We start from the raw sequence: 27,900 nt of genomic DNA, 5'->3' as shown, positions 1-27,900 counted from the left end.
CGCGCCTACATACCCTACAGCGTCGCCTTCAATTGGCCAGAGTCGTGGCGGCGGCGGCGCGAGGGCGACGGTGACGTCGAGGCGCGGGGCACCAATTGGACCGGGTCGTCATGGCGACAGGGCGCCCTGATTGGGTCGCGTCGGATTATTAGCTCATGCTGTGTGTGTGTGTGTGAGTGAGGTGTTTTTTTTTTGTGTGGGAGGCGGATGAGTCCTTAATTCTTGAACCCATCTATAAAAGAAAAGTTACTGCGGTGGCAAGGAAAAAAAAAACGAAAATAAGCTTCGGTTTTTTGTTTCAATAACCGAACGGGCCATGTTCACCGACGAGGTGCGAGAGGCCGTGTTGGTGGAGTCGCGCTGGAGGAAAGCTCCCGAGCTGTGTGACGCAGTTTGTCAAACAGCGGAGGTTCGACGCGCCGAAGCCTCAGTGCAGATACGACGCAGCGCGGAGATCAGTACGCAGACAGAGCCGCCCGATCGCGGAGACCAGCCGGCCATCGATCGGAGCACGGAGCCGGCCGTCGATTCCCCGCGTCTGGTTCGCTTTCTCCAGCGAGTGGAGCAGATGGTGATCAAGGAGTTAAATAAGAACATCAAGAGCCATGCGTTTGATGGGTTTGAAGTCAACTGGATAGACCAGCCGCAGACAGTGAGTTTTGCATTTTTGCAACGACATTTGCAAAATGGGAGCCTGGATGTATTTCAAATCCAGTGCAATTTTGCAATATCATTTGCAAATTGGGATCCTGGATTATTTTAAATCCTATGCAATTACATGCAGTTTAATACATATACGAAACGAACTTCTCTCGTAATTTGGACATCATGATCTCATTGAGAGTCGCAGATATAGTTCCATTCATAGTTCAGCATTGCCATAGCTGGCAGGACCCTCCCCTTGGTGCATGAACGACAAACAGACGCTGTTTGCATGGCAACAGCTGTACCATGCCGCGCTCCTGTAACCCGGTAAAAGGGAAACCAACTGGCAGTAACAGATTGTAAGAAGCCAGCGCATTTCGTGAGTTCGGGACAGATGAAATAAGGAATAAAGACAGAAACTGCTGGAAAACTCAGCAGGTCAGGCAGCATCTGTGGATAGAGGAAGGTAGGGTTAATACTTCGGGGTCGATGACCAATCGTCAGAACAGGGGTCATCAACATGAAACATTAACCCTACTTCCTTTCTTCACAGATGCTGCTTGACCTGTTGAGTGTTCCCAGCATTTTCTCATTTTATTCCAAATGAACTAAGGATTTGGTGGGGAAATATATAGAAATTGGGAGGTATTGCTTATCAGCGCAGAAGGATGCCATTCGGCCCATTATGCCCGTGCCGGCCGAAAAATAATTATCATGCCTAATCCCACTTTCCAGCACTTGGTCTGTAACATTTAGTGGTATAAAAATTAGGCCAATTCCAGTGTCACTTTATTTGACATCACTGCAAAATAATATATTTCTGTACTTTAATATATAGTGCGTATGGATCATACGTGTGTGTGTATATAGAAAGAACTTTCATTTATAACTTTCGTGACCTCAGGACATCCCAAATACATACACACACACTCACTTCTATCTATTTGTAGTCTTTCTCTAAGTTTAGCATGCACTTTCTATCAGTTACATTCTAACAAAGCCTGTGTTTGTGCATAACAGATTTCAGTTTGTGTTTTTGAAAATGATTGAATATAAATGGGACAATAAATTTCAATGGGTTTTCAACTAAACTCTTAAATAAAAACTATTAAATCATTCCCAAGCTAAGAGACTTTCCATTTATAATTTGAAAACAAATCATTGTGTACATAAGATTTTACAGTGGGGGGGAATCACTAATTATTTGCTGCTCAGTGGAAAATCCTGGATGGTGTGTGAGGTAATTACAGTGTAATAAGGTTATTATACATAAAAGTAAACAGTAACACAAACTTGCATTAATATAGCATCTTTAACATAGATAAACATTCCAAGTGCTTACTATTTTGTTATTGAGTTTTTAATCCCCCAAAAAGGCTCAAACTCTTTGTTAAGGTAAATAATCTTTTCTGAAGTGAATTTCTAGAAGTCTTGTCATTGACTGGGATAGCCCCATCCCCTTCCACCTGCTTTTCAAGGAATGCAAAAATCGATGACTGAACTTTGCTTGTTGCAAGTAAAGATACATTTTATTATTGCAGCCATGTGTTTATTTAGTCTTCGAGGGAACAGAGAATCTGTATATTTATGAGGCTGTAGTACTTACTAATTTTGCAGGAATCCATTTGCAAATTTAAGTTAGGATAACATACCATGGCGCTTTATGGAAGCGTAATCAGACAAAAATTGAAATATCTTAATTCATTGCTTAGAGATCTTTTAGAAACTTTCAAATTAATGCTGCCAGACTCCTTTTCTCTTTCCCCACCCCCCCACCCCCATCCCAATACAGTCAGATCTGTTCCCTTTCCCCACCCCCTACTGCTGACAGACACCAGGAACCAAAGCCCAATTCTGACGCATCCCGTTTCCTCCTCCATAATGCGGCCAAATCATAGCACCTGCACACCCAGTGTCTTAGTCAACATTTCTCCCTCAATCATTAAAACCAAAAATAGATCAACTGGAGATTTGCCTCCTTTTGCTGTTTGAGATATTGCTGTGCAACGATTGGCTGCTATGTTTGCCTACATAACAACAAGATTCATTAGCTATGCAGTGCTTTGGGACATCCTGTGGATGTAATAAAATGCTATATTTATGCAAGTTAATTTGTTCTTCCACACTCCCCACATAAACTTTGACTAACTGTGCGCAATGTCACAGGAGGTCTGCTAGTAGTAACTATTTTTAGGTCATGTCGGACAGTGCAGGTCCGTACAGATGTAACATTGTATAATAATCTTCCTACTTGGCCTATTATAAACAATCTGTGAATAATTGTGCCCCTTGGGTAACTTTAGACACCCTCCCCCAAATAAATTGTCCCATATTTATATGCCTCATAGATATCAAAGGCTCACACAGTGCTCTCTGCCAAATCTTTCAAAGCAGCCATGTCGTAGTGTTTGGTTTTGCAGCTTGTTTCCATGAACGGTTTTTATTTTTGGCACCGTCCCAAAGAAAGCCCAGACCAATTCCAAATGTAATTGAACTCCCTGTCAGCTGTTTGACTGAGGCACCACTCCACTCACCCGATGATCTTGTCTTTTAGCTGTTTGTGCCAGTACAGTGCAAGTTTACTTTTGTCAGTGTGCCGTGCAGCTAAGTTGACTTGGGGTTAGAAAAAATAAAGTACTCCATAAGTCAGGAGGAGGTGATTAACTCTGCCTGTTCTAGGTGATCACGGTATCTGGCAGAGTTTTATATCGGCTGGAGAGACAAAGTTTGTGATGCTTTTGGACTCCTGGGATTGATGCAGAATGTTGTGAGGCAGGTGCAATGCTCTTTTGTTCCTGGAATAAACATCTTCGTCAACTTGGCTCAGTTGCTTATGCCCTTGCTTCTGAGTCAGAGTTGCAGGTTAAAGTCCCAACTCCAAGATTTGAGCACTAAGTTGGCAATTCAGTGCAGTGAAGGTGAGATGTTGAGAGTGTTGTACAGAGCAGTCTCCACAAACAGGCTTTTGAGCCATTTCACGGACTCCCAGGCCACCTGTAATTTCTGCAGCCTGGACGAGTCCGTGTACCACGTATACACTGAGCGTGAGAGGTTGCGGCCCTCTTTCACTATTTGAAGGGGCTGCTCCTCAAGTTTTGGTTGCACTTCAGTCCCACACTCCAGATCTTTGGCCACCCGGTGAGGAGGGCAAGTCGGGGAACCTCCTCGTGGGCCTGACCAAATTGGCCATATACAGGTCCAGGCTAGAAGCGGCCTGTGGGGGCAGTTGCTCTGCTGTCTGCCTCTCTTCCGCGGCATTCCCCGCGCCCGGGTGGCCCTGGAGCGGGAGCACGCGGTGTCTGCCAGTACGCTTGAGGCTTTCTGCAACCGGTGGACACCGCAGGGAATGGAGTGCATCATCGACACCAAGAATACGATTATTATTTGGGTTTAATATTTGATTAGTCTAGATGACATGGGTTGGCCCAGTGCCATCGGTGGAGGGACTCACTGACACCTAACACCCCTTTTTCTTTTTTAAGGGGCTTTTTAAAAAAAAAAATGAGATGTTTATCCAAAACCCCACCTGCCTGTTCTGGCGTACATGAAAGATCCCATGTGGTAGTATTTGAAAAAGAGCAGGGACTTCTCCAAGTCAGTATTCCATCCTCAACCAACACCATGAAAAATGGTTTAGCTGTTTATTCATCTCATTTGCTGTTTATAGCACCTTGCCTAGGCAAATTGACTGCTACGTTTGCCCATATAACTACAGGTCAAAAAGTAGTTAATTGGCTGTGAAGTGATTTTAGGCTATCCTGAGGATGTGAAATGTGAAATATAAATGGGAGCTCTTTTTTCTGTACTTTACAAGCCCAGAAACTAATAATTTAATCTGAGTGTCATTTAAAATTCCATATACACTGCAGGGGAATGCTGGAGGATGTGGGATTTTTATTGTTGGCAGTGTGTAGGTTAAAGTAGTGGTAGTTTGCTCTTCCTTAGCATACTGGAGGGAAGTATATGTTGGTGTTCGCCAGGGGTCACTATTAGGACCACTGCTCTTTGTGATATATATTAATGACCTGGACTTCGATACAGAGGGCATAATTTCAAAGTTTGCAGATGACGTGAAACTTGGAAATGCAGTAAACAATATGGAGGATTGTAACATACTTCAGGAGGACAAAGACTGGTGAAATGGGCAGACACATGGCAGATGAAATTTAACATTGAGAAGTGTGAAATAATATATTTTGGCAGGAAGAATGAGGGGAGGCAATATAAACTAAATGGTACAATTTTAAAGGGAGTGCAGGAACAGAGACACCTGGGGGTGTATGTATACAAATCTTTGAAGGTGGCAGGACAAGTTAAGAAGGGATCCTGGACTTTATTAATAAAGGCATGGAATACAAAAGCAAGGAAATTATGCTAAACCTTTAGAAAACACTGGTTAGGCCGCAGCTGAAGTATTGTGTCCAATTCTGGGCACCACACTCTAGGAAGGATGTCGAGACTTTAGAGAGGGTGCAGAATAGATGTACTAGAATGGTACCAAGGATGAGGGACTTCAGTTATGTGGAGAGACAGAGAAGCTGAGATTGTACTCCTAGGAGCAGAGAAGGTTAAGGGTAGATTTTAATAGAAGTGTTCAAAATTATGAAGGGTTTTGATAGAGTAAGTAAAGAGAAACTATTTCCAGTGGCCGAAGGGTTGGTAACCAGAGGGCACAGATTTAAGGTAATTGGTAAAAGAACCAGAGGCAACATGAGGAAAAAAGGTTAAGGGTAAATTTAATAGAGGTGTTCAAAATGATGAGGGGTTTGCCAAAATATCTGCTTCCAATGCAATGGAAATATTTTCTGAGTTTGGCAGATGAATTAAACACACATTCATGTGAATTCTCTTCATATATTTTCAAAAAAAATTTGACACAATGGAACACAAACTTCTGATTAAGAAATTGGAGGGAATCCCAGAGAACAGCTATTTACCAGAACTATGGTCCTTGATTAATTGGAAGTAAAGTGTAAATCCATAATCATCCCACTCTCCCAGGCAAATTGAAGTCCAGAACTCTGCCACAGGATGCTGCTGTTGTAACCAGCATGATAGCAATTGATTTAATGCCTTTGCATTCCAACGTCCAGTTTACTGATATCAAACCATCAACTAACTAGGTGATGATAAGGTACAGGAAGAGCTCAATTACATTAAAGAAAAAAGAAAGAACTTGCATTTATATAGAGCCTTTCATGACCTGGTTGAAAAGTTTTGAAGCGGCTTTAGAAAGTTAGCGAGCTAGCAATGTGGATTGGGTTAGAGAAAGAGTTTCAGGGAATACAGTTAAGATGGTAGAAGCCCAAAGGATACGGTCTTGAGGTTGCAGAGGTAGAGTCCTAGCATTTCCGTTTGCCAAACGTGATCCCGAGGCCAATTTATTCAAGTCAGTTGCTTAAGTGTAGCTATATAAAAAGTAAAAGAACCGCAAAAGAGAGGGTAGGTCCACTCGGGGGCGATAGAGAGAGTCTAATTGGGGAGGATGAAGGTATGGTGGATATATTAAATATTTTGCATCTGTTTTAACAAATCAAGGACAGCCAGCACAGGTTTTTTTTAAAGACAAAGCTGGTTTGACTGATATTTTAAGGGTTTCTTGAAGAGGTAATTGGATAAGGAATGTGGTAGATGTAGATTTTATGGATTTTCAGTAGGTATTCGATAAGGTGCCTCACGATGCTTAGTAGAAAAAAGAATCAGGCATATGGTATAAGAGAAAACGTAGCAACATGATAGAAATTTGGTTGATGGACAGGAATGTCCCATGTCCAGGCAGGTTTTTTTTTTTTTTTCACTACATCGTCATGTCAAATAGTAATAAACATCAGGCTCCTGTGGTTGAATCCTGTGATTTGACTAGCCGTAACTGTGCACCATATGATTCCACAAGCTTTGATATTTTGATTTATTTTACTGACTGAAACAAGGACATATTTGGCTCCTATATAATTACTGTTTAACGAGTTTCTTTGTTTAAACCCTGCTGTAGGTTTCGTGTTTACACACGCTGCATTATCCAGAAGCTAAGGAGCGACAGCTACATGTTACCGGCGTGTCCTGGAATGTGACTGGCTCTGTCATTGCTTGTGCATATGGCAGGTATAGTAGCTACAAATAACCAATGATAATCTGTCTATTCGTTATTGGTGGTACGACGTGCTCAATTAAGATGGATGAATCTACTGCCTGATGTGGCACTGAGTCATACAGAGTGGGAAGGAAGATTCCAGGTTCAATGTCTGATCAGGGAAAGGGGGTTTGCAATTACCTTCAGTGTTGCTGAGAGAGAGAGAGAGAAAGAAAAGTTAGCAGAGATCAGTCATCAGTTAAGGTCCCTGCTCTTGATAACTGTCTAGTCATCCCCGCTGGGAAGTGCATGTGGGGACACCGGGTGAGGGCAGGAATGGACTTGGCTGTGATTTTGCCCACAGTGGAATAGCCTGTCAGCACTGATTGCCTATATGTGAGTAATGGCCAGTGGGGGAAGCTGTTAGTTAGCGTGTTCAGGCAAGGAAGGGAGAGAGAATTTCATTAAACATTTTGAAACCCTTTTCTTTTCAGAAGGGAAAAGAAGGACAGAAAATAATTGATGATTTTGCTCAGTTGAACAGAGGTCCATTCTGGAAATTCATTCTGACAAAACTAAAGTGAGCAAAACACAGATAAAGAAAGAATGAACTTGTATTTATATAGCGTCTTTCACGACCTCAGGACATTCCAAAGCGTTTTACATCCAATTAAATACTTTTGAAGTGTAGTCATCATTGTAATGTAGGAAACAAGGCCGCCACTTTATGCAGAGCAAAATCCCACAAACAGCAATGACCAGATCATCTGTTTTTAGTGATGTTGGTTGAGGGATAAATATTGGCCAGGACACCGGGGAGAACTGCCTGGCTCTTCTTCAAAATAGTGGAATGGGATCTTTTGTATCCAGTTGAGATGGTAGACAGGACCTCGGTTTAACATCTCATACGAAGGACGGGCTCGTGTTCGGATAGACAGAATAGTGAAGCACCAATGTGTGGCTTCACGGCAGTGTAGGATGCAGGTTTAATTCCCCATGCGGCTGAACTTCCGATCCCAGCAAAATAGCTGTGGGGAAGGACCGAGCGGAGCCATTAATACTGATTGAGACTATTGCTGCCAGAGGTTCAATTCACACCAATTGTGACATATTCCATGGTTTTGTTCCTTTTTAAGGTAGATAGAGGCAGAACTAGCTTTGTGCATAAATATATATGAATTTATTGTCCTGCGTGTATATTTAAGACCAAGGATGGGGGAAAGTCTGAGATGGCTGCCTGGATCCAGCATGTCTAGCTCGCAGGAGATAGGCTTCTGTCTTCCACTTTCATAGAGTGTTTGTGTTAACTAAATTAGGAAAACATCGTTTGTTTGGGCGCTGTGACCAACACCCACTTGTGTATCAATTCAGCTCAACTAGGACTGTACGAGAAAACGTTAATCCATTCCAGGTTGCTCAAAGGTTAATGGATCATTTAAGCCTGTGGTCTGGGAGTTGAGAGAGAGAGAGAGACAGACAGACAGACAGGCTGAATCACAAAAAGTGTGGCAACCAGGATGATTGGAGTCTGTTGTGGGCTGTTGGTCAAGAGACTCGCTGCATTCACTGCTGTTAGCAGCAGCGTATAGTTTTAAGAGATCAAGTCATTTACTGTTGTTGTTTGTACAAAATGGTGTGCTGTTCTGTATTTGTCTAAATTTTAAATCTAGTTATTTAATTTGGATTCCGAGGCCAGTTCAGATGTGTGTTGATAATACCGTCTTTTGGAGTGGCTTGGAGAGAAGTAGAGTGCAGTGAGCACTAGTGATCTAGAATTGTGTGAGTCTTAAAGGGGTATAAGGTCTCTAGTGGCAGGAAAAACACAGGACTGTAGTAGGGAACATGAAGTGCAGAGAGACGGTTGCAAGAGACAACGACTCATGGAAATACCCTGAACTTGCATCATGCCAGTGGCAGGGAGTTGAGAGATTCCTGTCCTGTCACACTGCCATATGCACTTTTTTTCATGATAAATATATAACAAATTACCAAGAAATGAATGATCGTGATACTAAAGTAAACGGGATTCAGAAATTTGAATTTGTGCTTAGATCAGTTATACATTGACCCAAACTTTACTGAACTTCACTGAATTTCCCAGTTGGAACCACTTAATCATAAAATCATAGAATTGTTTCAGCACAAAAGGGGGCCATTCGGTCCATTGATCCTGTGCCGGTTCTTTGTAAGGGCAATTCAGTTAGTCCCATTCCTCTATGCCTCTGTTTATAAAGCCCAGGAGCCCGTACGCTTTTTTATCCACTTTCTCAACCTTTCCTGCCACCTTCAAAGATTTGTCCACATATACCCCCAGGTCTCCCTGTTCCTGCACCCACTTTAGAATCGTACCCTTTAGTTTATATTGCCGCTCCTCGTTCTTCTTGCCAAAATGTATCACTTCGCACTTCTCTACATTAAATTTCATCTGCCATGAGTCCGCCCATTCCACCAGCCTGTCTATGTCCTCCTGAGGTCTATTACTGTCCTCCTCATTGTTTACGACACTCTCAAGTTTTGTGTCATCTGCAGATTTTGAAATTGTGCCCTGTACACCCAAGTCCAAGTCATTAATATATGTTAAAAAAAAAATGGGTAGGAAGCACTCGTGTTTTTGTTATCTGTACATGAAAAACTACAAGAATTATTTTTACACAAAGGCTTATTAGAATATAGGATACATTAAAACAAAAGAAAAAAAATTACATTTATGTAGATCAGGACTTCCCAAAGCTCTTTAAAATCTATGAATTATTTTTGAAATGTAGTCACTTGTTATGTGGGTGAAGTTTTCACCCAGTTTGCACACTGCAAAGTCCCAGAAACAGCAGTGCGATAAATGATCACAAGGGAATTATTGAATGAGGAAGGCCATTTGGCCTATCTTAATTCATCCATCCAGACGCACCCTATTTGCATCATCCAGTTGTTTCTTAGATGATTCCAGGGTTTATGCCTCTATTACCCTATCTGGGACTCTTCCATGTTTTTAATACTCTGTGTGAAGAAGGACTTCCTGATGTCAATGCTAAATTTATAGTTTGAACCCGGGGCCCCTTGATATACTCCACTCCAAAAAGATCCAGCCTTCTCTGTAGTACCTCCTCCATTGGCACTTCCAAAGTAGCACCTTGGCATGATGCTGTTCTGCCTCTGTATATTGCCACTGCCCCACTTCGGAGTCAGTTCCCCTTTGAAGGATGAGGCTAGATAACTCGACCACTGTGATCTCCCAACATGTCATGAACTATGAGCGCTGGAAAGTTATTTAAATGAGCTGACTGCTTTACAGCTCAAGGTCCATTCAATGCAACATGGGTGCACTGAGATTCAGCCCCAGGGTTGATGTGCCCTAACTATTATCTGCCCCTCTGTGCTTTAAACTTGTCACAGCAGTGACTTTTATTACAGATTCTCCACTGAACTTGCCAACTGACTTTCCTCTGAGTCTTGTTCCTTTTGTATTACCTGAAGCATATACCTGCTAATGTCTCTACACCCATCAACAATTCAGTTGAAGATCTTGTTCGATTTTAAGCAAAGTGTTACCTCACCTAATGTAAATTTGAGTACTTTTCAAAACTGTTTCTAGGCTGTGTTCACTGTAACGTACCCATTCCCCAGTCACCTCGTCACCAATAAAGGATGTTTACTTGCTAATCATCTTGATAAGATTGGTGTTTATTTTAAATTCGAAGGCCAAATAATTTCTAGAGTTTCAGAATTATTTCTTGCTATTTATAGCTTTGAAACTATAACCAAAAGCAGAATAGATCCAGTGTTGTATATTTTAATTGGGAAAAAAAGCTTGCATTTATATCGTACCTTATCACGTCCTCAGAATGTTCTAGAGTGGTTCACAATCAGCAAATTACTTTTGAAATGTAGTCACTCGCTTGGTGGGGAAACACACAGCCAATTTGCACACTGCAAAGAACAATGTGATGAATAACAAGTTAATAATCTGTTTTTGTTGGTGTTTGTTGACGGGATGATGTTGGCAAGGATATTGGGGGAACACCCTGCTGTTCAAATAGTGCTGTGCAGAGGATGCTTCTGCCTCCCCCAACTCGTTCCTTGCACTTTGTTGAGTTACTATGGTTTGCTAATTTGCTGCTTACTTGTCAGTGGCATTGAGGACGGAATCACAGTGCACAACTGCATGATCAGATTCATTCCCAGTGTTCCAGTTGGATGAGCTCTGAGTCAAGAGGGTTGTGGGTTCAAGACCCCCTGAAGAATCTGAGAATGTAATCCAGGCTGACACTTCAGTACTGAGGGAGTGCCGCACTGTCAGAGGTGCCGTTTCTCAGGTGGGACGTTAAACTGTCTGCCTGTTCAGGTAGGTGTAAAAGATGCCATTGCACTATTTGAAGAAGAGCAGTGGAGTGCTGCCAGTGCCCTGGCCAATATTTATACATTAAAAATGGATTAGCTGGTCATTTATCTTGCTGCACACATATTGATAGCCGTGTTTGCCTCCATTACAACAGTGACTGCACTTCAAGAGAAATTTGTTGGCTGTGAAGCACTTCGGGGTGTCCTGAGGATGTGAAAGGCGCTATATGAATGCAAGTTTGTTCTTTCGTGCAGTGCTAGTTGCAAATTATCATGGGATAGAAATATCTAAGGGGCAAGGTGCTTTCTAATATATTGTTTAATTCATTTCTTTTTAAAGTGATACCTAGTTGGGTGTTGGTCTCTGGGGATTTGGGGATGGGGGGGTGGGGGAGGTTGGGGGAAGAGGGAAAGGCCCAGTTTACTATTAGTCAAGTGCTTTACCATCAGTTACACTCTTTAGTCCAAAGGATTTAAGCATCATATTCTGTCATGACCAGTGTGCTAACCGCTGTGTATGGGCCAGTGTGCTAACCGCTGTGTATGGGCCAGTGTGCTAACCGCTGTGTATGGGCCAGTGTGCTAACCGCTGTGTATGGGCCAGTGTGCTAACCGCTGTGTATGGGCCAGTGTGCTAACCGCTGTGTATGGGCCAGTGTGCTAACCGCTGTGTATGGGCCAGTGTGCTAACCGCTGTGTATGGGCCAGTGTGCTAACCGCTGTGTATGGGCCAGTGTGCTAACCGCTGTGTATGGGCCAGTGTGCTAACCGCTGTGTATGGGCCAGTGTGCTAACCGCTGTGTATGGGCCAGTGTGCTAACCGCTGTGTATGGGCCAGTGTGCTAACCGCTGTGTATGGGCCAGTGTGCTAACCGCTGTGTATGGGCCAGTGTGAAGTAGCCAAGAAGGAGACACAATTGCTGGAGGATTTTTCCTTGTGGATTATCCTGATGACCCCCCCCCCCCCCCCCCCTCTGAATAGATGATCCAAACGAGGACTGTGGATTGTGGCTGCATTCATGATGTTACTGTTGAGAAATTCTGTGATGTCACAAGACGGGGTGGGGGCGGAGTCCTCTGCGAAATGTGTGCGCTTCCAGGCTGTCTCTAACTAGCACATCGATAACATAAAGCAGATTAACGAGGGGTGATGGAGAGCACCAGTAAATCTACCAAAATCTCCCTTTTATATGTCCTTATGTGCAACTCAGTTGATCATTTTTCTTCCTTAAGTTGCAGTGTTTGTGAATAAAAGTCACCCGTTGCCTTTAAATCGTCCCATCAAATGTGATGAATAATGTTCGAATGTTGAGCAGTTTTGCACTCCACTATTCGGTGTGAAAGTTTGTATTGGTGCACCCGCAATAATTAATAATGATTCTTACCAAAATATTATTGCAGGCTGGAGGATGGCGACTGGAGCTCGGAGAAGTCTTATGTGTGTACCTGGAATCTGGATCGGAGAGGGTTGAACCCAAAGCGACCAAATACTGTGATTGATGTTTCTAGTGCTGTCATGTGCCTGGCATTCCACCCAGTAGAACCTTCTTTGATTGCTGGTATGAATTTAGACTTTTGATTTTTAAAACTTGTATCTGTCCAGCACGCTGTAGGATCCCCGTAAGAGAGAAGGGGGAAACGAGATTGGGCGTCATTGAGTTCCTAATCTTGGGTGTTAAGAGGCAGTCGATGGAGGCCTGGTACTTTCTCTGATGGGGTAGGAGAGGCAAATACAAGTGGAGAGTCTCACACTCACTCTTGCTTCCTAATGGCTCAGAGCAGCTTTGGTGGAATCTCGGGTGCAGGCTGAAGGCCCGAGCTGAAGGTATCTCTCTTCCTGCTTGCGGAATTGTGATTTGAGATAAAGATCTTGCAATATGTCGTTACCACCACTAGAGGATACTAGTGGCAGAAAATTAGTGGTGCATGAGATCAGAGTCAGAGTATTTTGTGTGCTGCACCGTTCCACGATTCTATGTTTTGTCAACCGATTGATAAATTTAGAATTCCCAAATAAAAACGCTCCAATTTTTTTAATAGCAAAACCTGGTGGCAGGCACTACGAAGATTAAAAATAAGATTCAATAAATCAAGCCAATGATGTGATTTTTTTTTTTAAAACTTGGGAGTAGGGGAAGACTGCAAGGGGGAGGTGAGGAGTTCCACCGTTTCGCTGCCTTCACATCGTTCACCTGACGAAGGAGGTAGCCTCCGAAAGCTTGTGAATTTAAAATAAAATTGCTGGACTATAACTTGGTGTTGTAAAATTGTTTACAATTGTCAACCCCAGTCCATCACTGAGAAAGAATGTGTTGGAGTTGGAGATGGTGCAGTCTTGATTTCAATACTTTGAGGATGAGGGAGGAGGAAGAGCATTTAGGTAGGTCGGTATATAGGAGTTCAGGAGGAAAGGTCAGAGGAGCAATTACCATAGTGGTCATGATAAAAGAGAGAAAATATGAACCTTAGGAACAGGTGTAGGCCATTCTGCCCCTCAAGTCTGACCTGTGCGTTTCCAGTGTTTTCCCATTTACTGCCAGATTTCCAGCATTCACTGCTTTTGCTTTTTGTCGATCTAGTTCTATTGGGCTTCGCATGCAGTCTCTGACCTCTGATTCCATGGTAGCAGTGAAGAAAATTTTGTCCAGTTATCCTAGCTGTTCGTGCCATTTTTAGGGGATGGGGGACCTCTTGGAGCTCTGAACATTTGCGTGTATAGTAGGTTGTGATGTCATCTTGTGTCATTGAAAACCATGTTGGCTGTGTACAGGCTTAAAATATGGGGAAAAAAATGAGAATTCCTTCTTGTATGTCAAATCTGCAGATTAATACACTGCACACTATCTGCGACTGAGACAGTGAAAAGAAGAGACTTGCATTTCTATAGCGCCTTTCACTACCCCAGGACGTCCCAAAGTGCTTCACAGCCAATAAAGTACTTTTGAAGTGTAGTCACTATTGTAATGTAGCAACTGCTGCAGCCAATTTGTGCACAGCAAGGTTCCACAAACAGCAATGTGATAATATCCAGATCATTCTTTTTTAAGTGATGTTGGCTGAGGGATAAATATTGGTCAGGATACCGGGGAGATCTGCTCTGCTCTTCTTCGAAATAGTGCCATGGGATCTTTTACGCCCACCTGAAAGGGCCTCGGTTTAACGTCTCGTTTGAAAGACGGCGCCTCCGATAGTGCAGCACTCCCTCAGTACTTCACTGGAAGTGACAGCTTAGATTTTGTGCTCAAGTCTCTGGAGTGGGACTTGAACCCACAACCTTCTGATTCAGAGGCGAGAGTGCTACCCACTGAGCCACAGCTGACACCTCGATGGGTAAGCAACCCAATCCAAGGCCTTAACCGGTGCCTTTAGGCCCACCTATGTTGCACATGATTACTTGACGGAGTGACCAGCTGGCCACTTATTCTGGTCCTCTGCTCGGATCTTCCTGTTTCTGGCCATTCACAGGTTGCTGGTTGCCATTTTTCCCCCTTTTGTTTCTCCCACCTCCTCACCCTTCGTTTGGGCAAACACTTACCCCTCCATATCACAGCTGAAATCATGGACTCACTGCACAGAGATTGACAGGTGTGAACCCTACCACTCTTGTAATGCTGTGCACACAGTCCATCAGCCTCCTCCCATTCCTGGGGGAAAAGTGCCTAATGCTCTTTGCAAGAGTATTTGTTCAGGCGTTTATTATCGAAAAAGACAGAAGTGCATGATCAAGTGTGATGGAATACTCTCCACTTGCCTGGATGAGTGCAGCTGCAATAACACTCAAGAAGCTCGACACCATTCAGGACAAAGCAGTCTGCTTTATTGGCACTTCATCCACTATTCTAAACACCCACTCCCTCCACCACCAGCGTACAGTTGCTACAGCGTGTTCTATCTACAGGATGCACTGTAGCAACTCGCCAAGGTTTTTTCGGCAGCACCTCCCAAACCCGCAACCTCCACCATCTAGAAGGACAAGGACAAGGGCAGCAGGTGCATGGGAACACCGTCACCTCCAAGTTCCTTGACAAGTCACTCACCACCCTGGCTTGGACGTATATCGGCCGTTCCTTCATCGTCGCTGGGTCAAGATCCTGCAACCCCCTACCAAGCAGCACTGTGGGAGCACCTTCACCACATGGACTGCAGAGGTTCAAGATGAAGGCCCACCACCACTTTCTTAAGGGGCATCCAGAGATGGGCAATAAATGCCGGCCTTACCATCAACGACCACGTCCCTACAGTGAATTAAAGAAAATCAATATTTGTCCTGTTATGGTTAAATTGTTAGTAAATCAGGATTAATGAACTGTGGGGAGAAAAAAATAAAGATTTGCTTTCCAACTTAATGTATGTGTTGTCCTTCGTAGGTGGCCTGTACAATGGAGAGGTTTTAATATGGAACAGCAGTAAAACGGATGACCCTTTAATTGCTAGATCAGGGATGTCCGAGGATACCCATCATGAGCCTGTTTATCAGGTAAACGCCTTGGTTCAGATTATTCCAATCCTTCTGTTCTTCCCTCGCCTCGCTTAACATCCTTTTTACCTTGTTCGGATCTGCAGGGAGATCAATGCTGATATAAGTTCTGTGTGCCACCCATTTTTCCCTCCTTTTCCCCCCCCCCCCACCACATCCCCATTTATATTGTCATCGCTCTTCGTGTGGCCCCATTGGGAGGTTATTTGTGTGGCGGGAACTCAATGCTGTGACACAATTGTGCACTGCAATGCGCGCACGCAAAGCGGGTGGTCCTGCAACTCACTCGGAGGTAGTGGGTCAGGCGGAGGTCATTCAGGCCCTCGAGCCTGCACTCCACTGCCAATATGTAACGAAGGAGCACTGAGGGAAAATTTGGCAAGTTCTCAGCAGAGTAGCACTGGCAGGCTGAAGATCTAGTCTAGTTCACTTCCGGCAGTGTCTGAGCCAATGAGGAAATCCCCAGCCTGTAGACTCTGCCTCAACAGCTAAACCAATGTAAAGGCAAAATAAAAACGGAAAATGCTGGAAACACTCAGCAGGTCAGGCAGCATCTGTGGAGAGAGACAGTTAATGTTTCACGTCAATGACCTTTCTTCAGAACTGGAAGAAGTTAGAGATTTATCAGTTCTTAAGCAAGAGAACAAAAGGGAAGGTCTGTGATAGGGAGGAGGGCAGGAGTGATTAAATAACAAAAGGGGTGATGGTGCACGGTAAAAGGGACAGAATGGTTCTGCTGTTACCATTTACACCTCCTCTAGACCCATCTTTTTTGTTTCTTTAATTGTCCCTTTTACCATGCGCCATCATCCCTTTTGTTATTTAATCACTCCAGCCCTCCACCCTATCACAGATCTTTCCCTTTTGTTCTTCCACCCCCCCTCCCTCCCGACCCCTGCACCCTTTCTCCCTGCCCCGTACTTGTTTATAAACCATTACATCTCTGAACATCTTCCCGTTCTGACGAAAGGCCATTGAAACATTAACTCTGTTTTTCTCTCTCCACAGATGCTCTGAGTATTTTTCCAGCATTTTCTGTTTTTATTTCAGATTTCCAGCATCTGCTGAATTTTGCTTTTGCAAATATAAAAACCAACATTGTTTTTGTTTATTAAAAAAACAGACTGCCAAGGTAACAGCCTCAGATAAAGAAAAATCTTGCCTGGTTTGAGACTGGGGGCTTGCTGCAGAATTGTTAGGGCTGAACCTGTGAATCTTCCCACTCTGAAATAACGTCACTGACTTGGAGTAACTGAAAAAGTCAAATTGTATTTTTATTAAATGGGATTCCGAGAGTTTTATCTGTTTTTGTGGAATGCATTCTGCAATTCTGTCTTTTTTCCCCATATACTGCAGCCAGTGTCCTTCCTGGTAGTTTAGAAATGTGCTTGGGCATTGGCCCCTTCCTTCATAGAAGCATAGAAATTTACAGCACAGAAGGAAGCCATTCAGCCCATCTTGTCTTTGCCGGCCTAATCCCACTTTCCAGTTCTAGGTCCGTGCCATGTAGGTAACGGCACTTCAAGTGCATATCCAAGTACTTTTTAAATGCGATGAGGGTTTCTGCTTCTACCACCCTTTCAGGCAGTGAGTTCCAGACCCCCACCACTCTCTGGGTGAAAACATTTCTCAACTCCCCCTTAATCCTTCTACGAATTACTTTAAATCTACACCCCCTGGTTATCAACCTCTCTGCTAAGGGAAATAGGTCCTTCCTAGCCACTCTATCTAACCCCCTCATAATTTTATACACCTCAATTGAATCTCCCCTCAGCCTCCTCTGTACCAAAGAAAACAACCCCAGCCTATCCAATCTTTCCTCATAGCTAAAATTCTCCAGTCTTGGCGAGGTGAGAGTGACTGCCCTTGACATCAAGGCAGCATTTGACCGAGTGTGGCACCAAGGAGCCCTAGTAAAATTGAAGTCAATGGGAATCAGGGGGAAAACTCTCCAGTGGCTGGAGTCATACATAGCGCAAAGGAAGATGGTAGTGGTTGTTGGAGGCCAATCATCTCGGCCCCAGGACGTTGCTGCAGGAGTTCTTCAAGGCAGTGTCCTAGGCCCAACCATCTTCAGCTGCTTCATCAATGACCTTCCCTCCATCATAAGGTCAGAAATGGGGATGTTTGCTGATAATTGCACAGTGTTCAGTTCCATTCGCAACCCCTCAAATAATGAAGCAGTCTGAGCCCGCATGCAGCAAGACCTGGACAACATCCAGGCTTGGGCTCATAACTGGCGCCAGATAAGTGCCAGGCAATGACCATCTCCAACAAGAGAGAGTCTAACCACCTTCCCTTGACATTCAACGGCATTACCATCGCCGAATCCCCCACCATCAACATCCTGGGGGTCACCATTGACCAGAAGCTTAACTGGACCAGCCATATAAATACTGTGGCTACGAGAGCAGGTCAGAGGTTGGGTATTCTGCGGCGAGTGACTCACCTCCTGACTCCCCAAAGCCTTTCCACCATCTACAAGGCGCAAGTCAGGAGTGTGATGGAATACTCTCCACTTGCTTGGATGAGTGCAGCTCCAACAACACTCAAGAAGCTCGACACCATCCAAGATAAAGCAGCCCGCTTGATTGGCACCCCATCCACCACCCTAAACGTTCACTCCCTTCACCACCGGTGCACTGTGGCTGCAGTGTGTACCATCCACAGGATGCACTGCAGCAACTCGCCAAGGCTTCTTCGACAGCACCTCCCAAACCCGCGACCTCTACCACCTAGAAGGACAAGAGCAGCAGGCACATGGGAACAACACCACCTGCACGTTCCCCTCCAAGTCACACACCATCCCGACTTGGAAATATATCGCCGTTCCTTCATCGTCGCTGGGTCAAAATCCTGGAACTCCCTTCCTAACAGCACTGTGGGAGAACCGTCACCACACGGACTGCAGCGGTTCAAGAAGGCAGCTCACCACCACCTTCTCAAGGGCAATTAGGGATGGGCAATAAATGACGGCCTCACCAGCGACGCCCACATCCCATGAATGAATAAAAAAAAACATCCTCGTAAATCTCCTCTGTACCCTCTCTGGTGCAATCGCACCTTTCCTGTAACGTGGTGACCAGATCTGTACGCAGTACTCTAGCTGTGGCCTAACTAATGTTTTATACAGTTCTAGCCTAACCTCCCTGCACCCAGAACTGTGTTCCCCCAACCCCTCCTATCCTGAATGCAGCGACTGGTGTTTTCCCACCTCTCTGTGCTCATCAGCCTACAGTTCCATGACCGTTCATTTTAATCGGAGGAAACTCACAGGTGGAAAGCACAGAAAAATCCCCGGCCCGTGAACCGTGCTGGAGTGTGGTTTTGTGAGTGCCGGCAGCTCTTTGCCACTTCATTGAAATGGGGGCTTTAGAAATTGAATAATGGCCCAACCCTATCTTCACCCAGTATCCATGTGTGCATTTTCCAGTCAGTCACCCTTTAGTTGATTAATTTCTCCCCCCTCAATAGCACAGTCCCAATCAAAGCACCCCCTCCTCCCCCCTCCCTACTACCACTTTTGTGCTCTGAGACAACGTGTTAATCTGTACTTATCCGTCAACCATGACCCATGTCGCTAGCTACCGTCAGCTAACACACGGGGCCATCAACACTCGTTAACACTATGGCAGCATTGGTGGGGCTTTGGGCCGGTGTTATTCTCAGAATTGCGCGCTCCGCGATCTGCTTGTGCTAAGTGTGTGTTACTAACGCCCGTAATCAATAGTATTACCAGTTTCGTCACTAAATCAGTTCTAAATAAGTTCACTGATAGAAGAGAGGGAAAAATAGTTTATAAAGTCAATTTAATATATCAGCCATTCCAAAAGGATATGACTGTATGATGTAAAGCCCCGTGCGGTGTGATACTGAGCCGTACGGATCAGGAATGTCTGTGCTGTGCCAGCTGATTTCCACTTTTTAAAAATAATTTGTTCTTTGGACGTGGTTAGTGTTGGTAAGGGCATCCCATACGGCAATAAGAGCCAATTAACTTTGGCCTAAGTGTCCTTGAGGGTGGGTGGCAAGTCCAGCTGGTCTGCCTGCTGCTGACTTGTTATCCAGTCTCCCCTCCCCTCCCTGTGTCTGGGTGCTGGGTGAAGAGTGAGGACCCTTACTCTCTACCTGAACTTACCAGGCTCAGTAACGAAAAATGTGTGCAATGCGCTGAATGGTTGTGGGCAGAACTAATTGGATTTGGCAGGCGGAAGGGAACCCTCGCAGCCCGAGAGCGCAGTGGTCAAAGTCACCTGTGCCACTGCAACCTTGGTACGCTGTTCATCTTCAATCTTTCTACAGCTTCTAATAACAACAACTTGCATTTATATAGCACCTTTTTAATGTAGTCAAACATCCCAACGCACTTCACGTGAGTGATTATCAAACAAAGTATTGACACCGAGCCACATCAGGAGATATTAGGACAGGTGACCAAAAGCTTGGTCAAAGAGGTAGGTTTTAAGGAGCGTCTTAAAGGAGGAGGGAGAGATAGAGAGGCTTATGGAGGAAATTGTAGAGCGAAGGGCCCAGGCAGCTGAAGGCACAGCCGCCAATGGTGGAGCGATGAAAATCTGGGATGTGCAAGAGGCCAGAATTGGAGGTGTGGAGAGTTCTCGGAGGGTTGTAGGACTGGAGGTGGTTACAGAGATAGTGAGGAACGAGGCCATGGAGGGATTTGAAAACAAGGATGCAAATTTTAAAATTGAGGCGTTGCCGGACCGGAAGCCAGTGTAGGTCAGCGAGCACAGGGGTGATGGGTGAACGGGACTTGGCATCAGTTAGGATACGGGCAGCAGAGTTTTGGATGAGTTCAAGTTTACGGATGGTGGAAGTTGGGAAGCCGGCCAGGAGATCACTGGAATAGTCGAGTGTGGAGGTAACAAAGGCCTGGATGAGGATTTCGGCAGCAGATGGGCTGAAGCCGGGGCGGAGATGGAAGATCAGTTTTAACATGTTGATCGTTCCATCCTCCACCCAACACAGCCGGTACATCTCCTCCAGTGGCTTCTCCCCCCACCTTCTGGTGTGCCCCAACGCTCTATCCAGTGCTCCCGCTATTCCTTATCTGCTGGTTGCTCCTGGCGGTGCTGCTTCTCACAGAGGGAGAACCCGTCGGCCCTCACTCTCTGGGTACCTGCACAGAGTGTGCTATTGTGGATGAGGGGGGAGGGCTGCTATTCATCCGTGAATCTATGTCCCAGCAGACACGTCCAATTAGTTCTGCCCATGATCCTTTCAGCACATTGTGCGTGATTGAGCCTGGGAAGTAGTATTGACAGGCTAGCATGGAGTAGGGGTGTCATCGCTCCCCACCCAGCGTCCAAACACAGGGCAGGGGAGGGAGAAGATTGTCTCCAATCCTATCAGCAGCAGTAATAAGTTGCAACCTTCAGGAGAAGAAGAGGAACTTGCATTTATATAGCGTTTTTCACATCCTCAGGACGTCCCAAAGCGGTTTATAGCTAATGAAGTACTTTTTGAAGTGTAGTCACTGTTGTAATGTACGAAACGCAGCAGCCAATTTGCACACAGCGAGGTCCCACAAACAGCAATGTGATGATGACCAGATCATTTGGATTTTTTAGCTGTTAATTGAGGGATAAATATTGGCCGGGACACCTGGGAGAACCCCCCCCAGCTCTTCGAATAGTACTGTCGGATCTTTTATGCCCACCTGAGAGGGCAGACGGGGCCTCGGTTTAATGTCTCATCTGAAAGATGGCACCTCCGACAGTGCAGCACTTCTGACAGTACAGCACTGATGTGTCAGCCTAGATTTTGTGCTCAAGTCCCTGGAGTGGGGACTTGAACCCACAACCTTCTGACTGAGGTGAGAGTGTTACCCACTGAGCCATAGCTGACACCAAGAAGAAGGAAGAAACATTGGAGAAAGGAAATAAAAAGTCTTAACTTGAGTGGAAATATTTGAGTTCCAATACAAAAAATCCATGATTTTTTTCCCCCCCCAAAACAGGTGCAGTGGATCCAGAGTCCGAGTCGCAGTAATCGGCTTCACGTTCTGAGTGCTAGCACTGACGGGAAGATTCTGATCTGGCAGATGGATGGGAGAGGCCAGTTGGTACTGCAGGATGGGTTCGCCCTGATCGTTCAGCAGATGCCACGCAATGTCAGACTCAACAAGGTGAGCAGCCTTTGTAACGTCGTTTAAGGCTTCAGATACTCTCATAAAGCGGGTACAGTATCGCGTTGTTGGCAGGACCTATAGCCTTAATAAATGTTATACAAATGTAAGTTATCTCAACATCAATTTGCATTCATATAGCATTTACTAAGGCTATAGGTCCTTCCACCATCCTGATGGAGGCAGTTTGTGGTATAGCTGATGAGGAAACTCTTGAGACTCGGTACAACGGCTACCTAGAGATCGTGCGCGTGTTTCCAAGGTTTGGCATCTGTCTTAATTGGCTTGCAGAAGGGTGAGCAGCTCCCCCCACCTCCGACCGGTGAAAGTGTTCAATGGGGCCAGGTGTGTCTCTGTGCTTCGTTCAGGTGAATGGTGGCAACATTCTCGCATGGTTTATGGTAAGTTATGATGTTCGTGAGAATCTCTTAGTATCTGCTATTTACCCATGTTTGTTCGTTGTTTATTGATTCTTTTCTTGGAGGAGGCAAGTTGGGTCAGATCGTCCCCAAGGTGATGTACCTGGAGACGGAAGACTGGAACCTAGTCAGCCCTCTGTGGCAGACTAAGAAACCTGAGCAAAGCAGGTGAACAGCTCTCCAGGACTCTATTGATGGTTAACTAGCCATCATCATAGAAATTCACGGCACAGGAGGAGGCCATTCGGCCCATCGTGTCTGTGCTGGTCGAAAAAGAGCCACCCAGCCTAATTCCACTTTCCAGCTCTTGGTCTGTAGCCTTGTAGGTTACGGCACCTCGAGTGCACATCCACGTACTTTTTAAATCCGATGAGGGTTTCTGCCTCTACCACCCTTTCAGGCGGTGAGTTCCAGACCCCCACCACCCTCTAGGTGAAAATATTTCTCCTCAACTCCCCTCTAATCCTTCAACCAATTACTTTAAATCTATGCCCCCTGGTTATTGACCTCCCTGCTAAGGGAAATGGGTCCTTCCTATCCACTCTATCTCGGCCCCTCATAATTTTATACACCTCAATTAAATCTCCCCTCAGCCTCCTTTGTTCCAAAGAAAACTATGTTTGTCCCATCCAATATTTCACACTCCACCTCCTCCTTAACTACAATGTCTGCATCGTCCCCCTCTTTTGTGAAGACAGACGCAAAGTATTCATTAAGAACCATGCCCACGTCTTCCGCCTTATCACATCATCCTGGCTCATCACACTTGGAGTACTGTGCACAGTTCTGGTCTCCATATTATAAAAAGGATATAGAGGCATTGGAGAGGGTGCAAAAAAGATTCACAAGAATGATACCAGAACTGAGGGTATATTTATCAGGAAAGGCTGAACAGGCTGGGGCTCTTTTCTCTAGAAAAAGAGAAGGCTGAGGCGTGACCTGATAGTGGTCTTTAAGATAATGATAGGATTTTTGATAGGGAAGATGTTTCCACTTGTGAGGGTGTCCAAAACTAGGGCCCATAAATATGATAGTCACTAATAAATCCAATTGGAAATTCAGGAGAAACTTCTTTGCCCAAAGAGTGGTGAGAATGTGGAACTCGTTACCACAAGGAGTGGTCGAAGCGAATAGCACAGAGGCATTTAAGGGGAAGCTAGATAAACACAGGAGGGAGAAAGGAATAGAAGGATATGCTGATAGGGTTAGATGAAGTAGAGAGGGTGGAGGCTTGTGTGGAGCATAAACGCTGGCATAGACCAGTTGGGCCGAATGGCCTGTTTCTGTGCTGTCGTTTCAATGTAACGATGTAATGGGTGCTGTAGGGGTAGACCTGTCACTGGCGGCCGAGACATTACCCACTCAGCTCCAGATAATCCTACAAACCAAGGGTGGGTGGTCCTGCCTAGACAAGCAATGATGAGCTAGTCCTGGTAAGCTGCATGGCTTTAGCTAGTTGAACTCGAGCAGTATTCCTGTGTACACTCGGAGGTCTCTTAAACCTTGCCTCTTGCCAACCAGTAGCTAAGCTCTCTGTACTTGGTTAAATGGGTGTGTCCTGTGTCGGGCAAATAGAAAATTTACCTTAGTGAATTTATCATAGCTTGTTTGGAGACTCTTCAATAAGGTGATAGGTTTCCATGCATAACAGTACCTGGCTGTCCAATAAGGAGTTATTAGCTGCCATGGTCCTCATATTGGAGTTTGAATTCATTCTGAAATTGGCCGCAGTCCAACCTACTGTGTGGTATGTAGCCTGCCCGCTGGAGTAGCTCCACTAATCTGGAACCCAGCGACCTCACTGTGGCTCAGTGGGTAGCACTCTCGCCTCTGAGTCAGAAGGTTGTGGGTTCAAGTCCCACTCCAGAGACTTGAGCACAAAATCCAGGCTGATACTCCCAGTGCAGTACTGAGGGAGTGCTGCACTGTCTTTTGGATGAGATGTTAAACCAAGGCCCCGTCTCCCATCTTAGGTGGACGTAAAAGATCCAATGCCAATATTTCAAAGTGCAGGGGAGTTCTCCCCGGTGAACTGGCCCTCAACTAACAGCACTAAAACAGATGATCTGGTCATTATCACAATGCTTTTTGTGGGAGCTTGCTGTACGCAAATTGGCTGTCACGTTTCCTACTTTACAACAGTGACTACACTTCAAAAGTAATTTTAACGGGGAGCCGGGAAGAGGGTGGGGAGGAATTCCTGACTGGAAACCCAGTTGTTTCCTGAACATCCATACGATTTTGACGTAAGGATGTCGTTCATTTTTTTTTCTGTACGTTTCCCGCCCGACAGGCGAGCCAGATTAACAGCCAGCGATTGGATGCCAGCAGTTTTAGTTTTAGATGGCGGGGGGGGGGGGGGGGAGGAATGTCAGGGTCGAGGGCCATCGGGGGGGCCAGGGGTTATCAGGGAATCAGTCATCCGGGGGGGGTCAGGGGTCATCGGTGGGGCGGGGTTCGGAGATCGCAATGGGGTGGGGTTGGACCTGGGGAAGGGGTCGGCCAGTTGCAGCAGGATGGCTTGATGGACCGGGGGAAAACACTCCTGCTCCTCCTGGCCCACAAGCAGTTCAATAAAGGCACTTTACCTGCAGGTTCGGGCCTTCTCGCCACCTCTTGCGTGGCGTGAAGCAGAAGGCCTGGGAATCCTGGCCTCCAGGAGTTAAAAATTAAAAAAAAACTGTCAAAATGGAGGCCCACAGCCTCCTTAAAAGCTTTTAGTGACCGACCCGCCTCCTGAGAGCCGGTTAGTTGCCTGCCCCTTGACCTGCCTCCTGTAAGTGGGCAGTTTGGAGACGGGCTTTACTTTTTTACGATTCTTACCTTCCCACCCGCCCCCAACCCATCTGCTCGTGGGGTTTAAAATTTACCCCATTGGCTGTAAAGCACTTTGGGAGGTCCTGAGATCGTGAAATGCGATATATACATGCAAATTCCTTGCTTCTTTCTAACCACCTTCAGCAATTCTGAGCCCGTGTTAAGCTACATCTCGTACAAGCTGGAGCTCGTCAGTTTATGTCTCTAACTCATCCACAGGCTCGTGGGGACACTCTGTTTGGTGTGACCGCTCTATCCTTCTCTCACTTGGACAAGACTGTGTTCGTTGCGGGCGTGGAAGGTGGTTATGTGTTGAAGTGTTCGACGGAGGTTCTGACCCGCGCTGCACTGAGCTCCGGTTCTGTTCCATTGAAAGCTCCAGCCCAGTTCACCTTCTCCCCGCACTGTGGTCCTGTCCATGCTGTTGACTGCTCACCATTCCACAGGTCAGTATATGAACAATGACAGACAGGAAAAGACCGTCTGGTCCATCCATCCTGTCCCACACAATTGCGATAACTTGTGTATCGCAATACATAACACTCCCTTTGGCTGTGAAAAGCTTTTGGACGTCCTGAGGTTGTGAAAGGTGCTGTCTTTCTTTTTAATTCTTCCAGTGTCCTGGCCAACATTCATCCCTCGACCATCTCCGCTAAAACAGATTACTGCTCATTCATTTCGTTGCTGTTTGTGGGGGTCTTGCTGTGTGCAAATTGGCTGCTGTGTTGCCTACAAAATGACAGTGGCCGTTCCTCAGAAATTGGCTGCGAAGCATTTTGGGACACCCTGAGGTCATGGAAGGTGCTCTATAAATACAAGCCCTTTCTTTCAGGGTGAATAGACAGTTTAGATTTAGCTCCTTCACTCACAGGGTGGTGAATTTATGGAGACAGCAGAGGCAGATGCTGTGGTAAGAGGGAATTGTGCAGCTTATTGGTGATAGAAGTGATGGAGGGATACAAGGCCCTGTGGAATGAGCCCAGTAGCAGATGACAACAGCTTGATACAACAGGGGAGTGGGGCTAACTGGATAGCTGTTTCAAAGAGCCAGCACAGGCACGATGGGCAGAATGGTCTCCTTCTGTGCTGTATCATAGTATGATTCTACCCACATTTTTTGTGAAGTAGTGAAGTATATACAGTTCAGTTACCTGATACAGACCAGGTTGCTGAACCAAGACTGCAACTCTGCGAACAGGCACGTTTAAGTAAGTTTGGATATTGTCCACTGCATAAATTTCTCAATGTAGCTCTCTTATCTCCTCACAGGAACCTTTTCCTCACTGCTGGCACTGATGGGCATGTCCACCTTTATTCCATGTTGCAGGCCGAACCAATTCTTTCTCTTCAGCTAGCTCAAACTTATCTCTTCAGTGTTTGCTGGTCTTCAGTCCGACCTCTAGTCTTTGCAGCAGCCACGGGAGAGGGTAAGTTGTGTGACTGGGTCAAACTTTAAGCTGTTAGCTTTGGATTCGGTGGGTAAATTTCAAGGAGCCGAGTTCTAGATTAAGAATCAGAACCTCCAGCGTTCTGGATTACTCCCAGTGCCACATGCTGGAGCAGACAGGTGCTATATAAGTGCAAGTCATTTTTTTGCACCATGTCCCGTTCACCCATCACCCCTGTGCTCGCTGACCTACATTGGCTCCCGATCCGGCAATGCCTTGACTTTAAAATTCTCATCCTTGTGTCCAAGTCCCTCCATGGCCACATCCCTCCCTATCTCTTTAACCTTCTCCAGCCCTACGACCCTTCGAGATCTCTGCGCTCCTCAATTTCTGGTTTCTTGCACACCTCCGATTTTCATCGCTCCACTATTGGCGGCCGTGCCTTCAGCTGCCTAGGTCCTAAGCTCTGGAATTCCCTTTCTCTCCTCCTTTTAAGTCGCTCCTTAAAACCTACCTCTTTGACCTCACCCATCCTAATACCTCCTTTTGTGTCTCGGTATCGAATTTTGTTTGATAATCGCTCCTGTGAAGCGTCTTGGTGTTAATTGTATCCATGTGGTTATATCAATTAGTGTTAATTGTATTCGGGTAGTGGCTATCAATTGGGGACTCGCTTGTATCCATTTATAAGAGGGAGCTTGTCTAGGGGTGTGCACGATGAGTAAGGGGAATCTCTGAATAAAGGCTTGGAAACAACTGAAGACCAGGCTCTAGTATTCTATCCTTCACCACCTGGCTATCCGACTTTTTACACTTGGGATGTTTTAGTACGTTAAAGGCGCTATATAAATGCAAGTCGTTGTTTATTCATCAGATTGTGGGTTACTGCCGGTGAGCTCCATAAACTTTACCATGGACCTGAGCTGTTGAGAATCTGGGCTAACATCAGTGGAAATTTACATTCTATCCAGTTTGAAATGTAAAAAAAATTAAGAATTAAGAAAGTTTTGTGTTTGAAACATTTTGTTTTTTCAATTTCTCGATGCCTGAAATGGTTATGGGAACGTTTATCATTTTATTGTGTAGAGGGATTTTTCGCCCTTGAAGATTGAGAGCCACTTTCCTTTTATTCCTACAGGAACTGTGTTGATTTTTGACCTTGGGCAGAGCTGTCTTTGTCCTGCAGTTTCTATTGAGCAGAATGCAGATAGGAAACCAGTTTACTGCCTGGCATTTAACCCAAAGCAACCCCAGCTTCTTGCAGCTGGTAATGCAGAAGGAAGTGTGAAAATCTGGCAGCTGAGTGCTGAACTGACAAAGCAAGGTCCAAGGGAGATGATTCTACTCGAGCAACTCGCTAATGAAGTAGCAGATTAACCAAAGACCTAGGGAGATTGACTTGCCGGAGAATCTAATATCTGATGAAGTGCAGCTGGAGGATATTTTCCACGTACCTCTTCAGTGTTTGCAGGTTGTACAATACAAACTGATTCAGTGTATATATATATAAAAAAAATAATATTCCAAATAAGATATCAGTCTGCTGAAAGTTTGTTTAACGCTAGCATTTAAAATGCTTTTATTTACATACAAAAAAATATTTA

General features: G+C 45.3%; 1 protein-coding gene across 1 annotated transcript; it reads left to right on the top strand.

The window, feature by feature from the left end:
* Positions 1–53: 53 nt before the first annotated feature.
* On the top strand, positions 54–27,827 carry dync2i2 (dynein 2 intermediate chain 2). Its single transcript, XM_067969952.1, has 8 exons — positions 54–652; positions 6,638–6,747; positions 12,452–12,609; positions 15,418–15,527; positions 21,505–21,672; positions 25,128–25,354; positions 26,178–26,335; positions 27,435–27,827. Exons 1-8 carry the CDS (start codon positions 317–319, stop codon positions 27,671–27,673), a joined length of 1,506 nt encoding a protein of 501 aa, XP_067826053.1. The 5' UTR covers positions 54–316; the 3' UTR covers positions 27,674–27,827.
* Positions 27,828–27,900: the final 73 nt, after the last annotated feature.

The sequence above is a fragment of the Heptranchias perlo genome, chromosome 31, assembly GCF_035084215.1.
Source record: "Heptranchias perlo isolate sHepPer1 chromosome 31, sHepPer1.hap1, whole genome shotgun sequence".
Taxonomy (NCBI): domain Eukaryota; kingdom Metazoa; phylum Chordata; class Chondrichthyes; order Hexanchiformes; family Hexanchidae; genus Heptranchias; species Heptranchias perlo.
Note: the sequence above shows the minus strand (reverse complement) of the source record. Positions and strands in the feature narration are given on the sequence as shown.

Bases quoted from the DNA above. Each gene is read 5' to 3' on its own strand.
- dync2i2 (XM_067969952.1), top strand. From the start codon at position 317: ATGTTCACCGACGAGGTGCGAGAGGCCGTGTTGGTGGAGTCGCGCTGG. The intron at 6,748-12,451 runs GTATAGTAGCTA...ATATTATTGCAG, and splicing joins ATTGCTTGTGCATATGGCAG to GCTGGAGGATGGCGACTGGA. The intron at 25,355-26,177 runs GTCAGTATATGA...ATCTCCTCACAG, and splicing joins GACTGCTCACCATTCCACAG to GAACCTTTTCCTCACTGCTG.